The sequence below is a fragment of the Plasmodium cynomolgi genome, assembly GCF_000321355.1.
Source record: "Plasmodium cynomolgi strain B DNA, scaffold: 0032, whole genome shotgun sequence".
Taxonomy (NCBI): domain Eukaryota; phylum Apicomplexa; class Aconoidasida; order Haemosporida; family Plasmodiidae; genus Plasmodium; species Plasmodium cynomolgi.
This window is the reverse complement of record NW_004192665.1, coordinates 342-6383: the sequence shown is the minus strand read 5'-3', so window position 1 is coordinate 6383 and position 6042 is coordinate 342. Positions and strand designations below refer to the sequence as shown.

The following is a 6042-nucleotide window of genomic DNA, read 5'->3' as shown; positions in this document are numbered from 1 at the left end:
TTCATGCACTACTATTTCTTCTATGCATGGTGTGTGTATCTTTAACCTGGACAAAGGCCCTATGGACATTTCCTTGGTGCCCCCTTGGGGCACCAGGTTCCATGGTGGTCAGACACCCCTGGATGTTGGCAGTAGTGCCCAACCGGAGTGTAAAGCCTGCTGTCCCTAGGCAAAGGCCCAACAGCAAGATAGTATCCCCGTGTCAACTGGTTGTGGCCCACCTTGTGAGAGTGCTTCCTCGAGTCCCATGACCTCGACAGAAGGGGGAATCCTGATCCAATTTCAGATCATTGATAATACTACTAAACAGTGTAGCCGTCTCTCCCCCCCCTTCTCCTACAGGTGTACAAGGTCCTGACAGAGCTGGAAATTCCTGTTGTTGTTGTCAAAGTGTGGGTAATTTAGGGATTATGAACCAGAGTGTACAGCCTGAAAGAAGTGAAAAGGGTGTCAACGGTGGTAATGATGACCCTTCCGCTCTCAATACTTCCAAACACCATACACAAAAAACGCTTCGGAAGAAGAAGAAGGCGAAGAATCCCTTACAGCGAGGCCTGTGGAATCTTAAACAAATGCTTCTGAAGTTCTGGATAACGGGTATTCCTCATAGACTCCTGCAATTACTGACCGTCATAATAGTGATTTTAAAGATGATATATTAAATACAAGTTATACTTCGGACGAGGCACTAGGTAAACGCAATCCAACTATCCTTGCCACGGCTAAAACTAATGAGAATGGACAGGATCCAGTATGTCAACCTCAGAGTCCCATAGAGAATGACTCGACGAAGAATATTTTACAAAAAACAGTTGAGGGTCCAGGTGAAGCTGGTAAAGACATTTCACCGACAAATGAAGGTGATCAGGGTGCTCAGAAACCTGTTGTTCCCGGTCCTCTTACTGTTCCACCGAGTTCGGAAAGTTCCTCGGAGGGTTCATCAACCTCTGAGGAAGGTGAAGGTCAGGTGGAGTGTGTTACAGAGGATGATGATGCTGCTAGTGCCATTACTGAAGATGATTCACAAAGAGAGGTGGGGGATTTATCAATTTCTCAGCAAGGAAAAGAAGGTCAGGCATCATCAATTCCGAAAGCAGATACGAATGAAATTGTTGAAGGGGGCTCTGCTGGAATAAAAGGAAAAGATGGTGATACGGGTCAATCTTCTACAACAGATGGTATATTAACTGATTCTGGAACTTCCGATGGAACAGATAAGGGTACAGATTTACCCACCACCCCCACAGTGGTCAAAGACGGAGGATTTCCTTCCCTCATTCCGTACATCTCTCTTGTTTTCGTCGTGGTTGTCGGCATTAGCATCTTCGTCTTCTTTCTTTGGAAGGTAAGGACAACAAGGGCAAACCCGCGGCAAAGAACCATGTACCCACGTGCAACCACATGCACCCACAACATAAGGGGCGGGGATCCCCCAACTAAAACCCCCTACGGACACCCTACACACAGCTACATCGCACATACCTACATGATCCTCAGGGTTATGACAACAACGTTCCCCCTAAAATATTACTTATACTGTTTTCGTGCGTGAAGTACTTCCCCTTCGCAGAGGGACGTCGACGAAGGAGACGTTACAAACATATGGAACAAATGCGGGGTCCCTCTCTGGAAGAGGAAATCACGGACCACATGGAACACGTCAATATACCAACTGCGTCCTTTGGCTACACCATGACGAAAAGGCGACCATCCCTCAGATCTACGCCGCAAAAGCAACACAAAAGAGTGAACAAGCGCACCATTATTGATATCCACTTAGAAGTCCTAGACGAATGCAAGAAAGCAGACTGGGAATTAACGAAGCAAGACTTGCTCGAAATCCTCGCACTCGAGTTTATGCAAAAGGAACATAGTGCATGTATGAAGGACCAAAACATAGGTAATTACAGAACAAAATGTAACAATGTGTCATTCGACGATCCCATAGGGACGGATACAGGACTTAGTACAGGACGTGGTTCCATGGTTCAGATTCCTAGGGATAGGGTTCATAGGGTGGTGGTTCCTAGATTGGAGGTTCGTGGGATGGAGTTTCCTGGGTTCGACAATATAGAACAGGAGGAAAAAGAAGAAAAGGAAAAATTCAAGAATATACTCCGACATCGGTCCATTCGGACCTGAATGTTGAGATAAACGTGACCTCAAACTGGACTCCAAACTGCAATGTAAACTGTGTAAACTGGATCGAACGTTATAAAGGTGTGTTCGAATAATGCACAAAGCAACCTTGGTTTCATATGTTAAAGGCGGAATGGAAACAAGAACAGCATAAACATATACAGAAAGCTATCGATGAATCAACACGGACTACATGGAATGAGGGAAGTGATATTCCATTCATAGGCATACAAAGAAATTTGTGGGAACAATGGGTAGCGAAACAGCACAACCTTATGGACGTATACAGCTGAAAAAATTGGTTTATACATTTGTTGGAAAATATAGAAGAAGAAGAAGAAGAAGAAGAAGAATTACAGGAGGAAGTAATAGTAGTAGAAGAACCAGAAAAAATGCTACGAGTGGAAGAACAACAAAATGAATTGCAAGGACCACACGAATTAGAAAGGGAACGTGAGAATGGAATAAATGTTTTATCGTCCAATGTGGACAATTTACAGAAGCAACAACTATATCTAGATTTCTTTAAGGAATAACAATTCATAGCAAAATTATGAATGCTTATCCTGGCATTGATAATAGAAGAATGTGAAGTGGAAGATAACATTCAGGACAAGGAGTTATATTTGGATAACTTATTACAAAATCTTTGACAAAGCAAAACGCTGTAATGCTTTACCTCATACGTTATATTATGCTCGCATTTAGGAAAATATAGGCTTCCTAGAGATGCACCGCATTTTTGAATGTTCCCGTTTTTCTCAAATTTAATAAATCCCGTTTTGCAAGAGTGTAACAAGGAAGCTTATTTTTTCTTTTTTGTCCCCATTAAGAGTGCTCTCTTGCACTTCTACATTGAGGGATACTTTAATTTTCACTCATTAGAAACATATATATATACATATATATGTACAAAATGGCGTAAATTTTATTTACGTTAGAAAATAAGTGATACAGAGTTTTTTAGTTCCCGTGTTACGCCAGGCTAAACTGTTATATAAAAGTAGTGCACAAATGGCAGTTTGCCCATTTTGAGGTTCTTTTATGAGTTTTTTTTTTTTTTGCCCTCAAGTGGTGATTTTTTTGGGGGGGTTGTTTTACCAAAATGTGATTTTTAGTGGAGCGCTTCGAGTGAGTTTTATTCCCCCATTTGTTTTTAAGTGCATCGGGTTAGGGTTAACCCTTTCCTGTAACTTCATCTTTTTTTCCTCTGTATTATGGAATGAGGGGAGTTAATTTTATTCCGTACAGGGTAGTAGAGCACCATGTATGCCATGGTCATAATTAAATGAGAAACCTGCGCGGTGATCTATTTTCGCTACATGCGTGTAAGTGTTTCGGCTTTTGCGCATACCGGATATTTATGAGGACGAATAATTTGGACTCCACGCAGTCACTTTTAGAAGGACCATTACAAATTACACATTTTAGATTTTGCATTTTCCCATTCCTTACCCGTTGCATGTTACATAAGTTTCATCTCCTTTTCTTTCGGGCGAAATGGGCATAGAATGATAGATGAAATATTTTTCACCCTCAACAACTTTATCAGATGAGGAGTCAAAAATCCGTCAGTTCCCTTTTTTTGTGTGTTTTTTCCATTCCATTATCGATCTGAAATTCATTATATTCCCTTTTTAATTTGTTGAAGATTTCCCTTAATTGGTTTTGTTAGCATGGCAAGTAGGTGTTCTCTTCATTTTTATAGCATGGTAATTCCCCGCATGGTTTATATATTCTCCGTTTATGAAACTTACCTCCTCATCACTATTTAACAGATTCGCATGAACAGCATTCAAGTGTAACATGAATGTATCCGTGTTATATTTCTCCATGGGGAGTTTCTTTTCCACTACGTCATTATCATCATGTTCTTCATTTTTTTGTGCAATTTCTTGTTTATCGCTTCTTCTAGGAGGCTTTTAGACCTTTCTGCTTTAGGACTTCATCAGTTTCTTTTCTTTTTTTTTTTTGACTTTCAAAAAAAAAATTTCGTCCCTACTTGATAGGACTTGGGATGTTTCCACATTTTGATTATTCAAGCATTTTCCTATGTAATCGTCCAAGTACAACTCCTCGTTTTTGTATATCATCTTCTTTCTTTGAATTAATCCAGAACCATCATGAGTATCAGCATCCACATTTTTTGTTATATTTGTTCCTTTTTTTTGTAAGTACACAAGATTCGTTGTTATCTACCTCATGTTTTATACGCTTTTGGTGCTATTGTGTTGTTCGTCCTTTCCTATATTACATAATCGGCTGTCTCCTTTTGGTACTGCTCTATCAGTTTGTGAAATCAACACCCATTGAGCGTACTGTTCCATGCGTATGCGTTGTTTTGAAACCCACTGTTTCCACATTTATTTTTGCCTTTCTATGAGAGGAATATATGGTTCCCCCGTTCCGTTGGTCGCATTCTGATAGCTCACTTTTTCTTGGAAATATTGTTGTCACATTTTTTCCTTTTTTTCTTTAAACTATGGAACCAAGTTTTCTCTTTTAATATATATAGAAGACGTGTGTGTATGTAGAGCTTGTACATCGATGCCACACGGATGTTTTTGTATATAGAGTTCATTGCTATTGTCCTGCTTTCATCTGCCCCCATTAAATCGTTAATTGAGGTAATTTCACACCTGCCACTTTCATCTTTCCTAAGTTTGTGAGGGACGATTTCGGGAAAATCTCCTTTCTTCCGTTCCCATGGATCTTTCTGACATTCGTCGGCGACTTCCAAGTGGATATCAATGATGGTGCGCAGGTGAAGGGGGCGTTTGGATGCCCGTCTTTTTTCTTGGTCGAAGATCTGGATGGTCGTGTTCTTGTAATGGTATAGCCGTACATCCCGTACGGTGTCGACAATTCCTCGTGCTGTATGCGATATGGGATGTTTTCTTCCAAAGGAGTGGATGGGTGTTGTGCAGGGTTAAGTGTTTAGTGTTAGGGTAAATATTTAAATATGTGAAACGATGGGATTATTTAAATATTAATAAAATTTTCATCATGAAATAAACCTCTGAAACAGTTCAAATTGTAAAAAATATTAATTTAGAAAATATTATATTTAATTGTTAAATGAATACTTCCTATGGAATATTTCCATGAGGTTGCTAAAAAGAAAACGTAAGGAATTTAAAGACGTAGATGCCTTTGTTGTTTCCTTTCATGTTGTATATGCTTAAGATTTCAAAAATGTATGCGAAGCAGTAAAAATTTTAGTTATATGACAATTTTCTATTGATAATGTTCAGCAAAATTTATTGTTTCATTTTACTTCAAATGTTTCTGTATTTTATAAAATTAGTATGTTCTATTTTGTCTAAAACATATATTATTTATTTGAAATGAGATTTAATTTACGAAAAAAGAAAAAACGTCATCCTCAGTGCATATATATTATTACATATGTATATAGTACCTGCTTGGGGGTGATGCTGATTTCTCACTGCAACAACTTCATAATAACCTCTACTCCAGTGAAACGAGAACTCGGCGCACTAGGAATATGATATCCCTGCTGGAAAAAAGGTCCAGAAGAATTTTCTAAGTAATCAGCTACGCTCGTCCCTACTACATATATATACTTATGTTTTGCTGCGCGATTCAGGATCTCATTACTAATTTGAAAATTTCCTTGAAAAAAGGGAACCCAATTTTATTATTTTTTTTTTTTTTCAAACGATTACAAATATTTTTTTAAGTTCGTACAAAACTGCAATTTTTATTTTTATTAAAAATACATAAATTTTTTCATATTCATCTGAAGGTACATGCATATGTACATTTACCCGCATCTTGACTTGTGTTCCTGCTAGTTATTTTTTGCTTTCCGGACAGGTTACAAAATAATATACCCCAAACATATTTTGCGAACTTGCAATGGGCTGACCGATAAATCAA

The 6042-nt window shown here is 38.7% G+C and overlaps 1 protein-coding gene across 1 annotated transcript; it reads left to right on the top strand.

The window, feature by feature from the left end:
• Nucleotides 1-737: 737 nt before the first annotated feature.
• PCYB_001660 (hypothetical protein) lies at nucleotides 738-2142 on the top strand (the record flags this gene model as incomplete). Its single annotated transcript, XM_004227588.1, has 3 exons — nucleotides 738-751; nucleotides 916-1345; nucleotides 1498-2142. The coding sequence occupies 3 exons, from the start codon at nucleotides 738-740 to the stop codon at nucleotides 2140-2142; spliced, it is 1089 nt and encodes a 362-aa protein (XP_004227636.1).
• Nucleotides 2143-6042: the final 3900 nt, after the last annotated feature.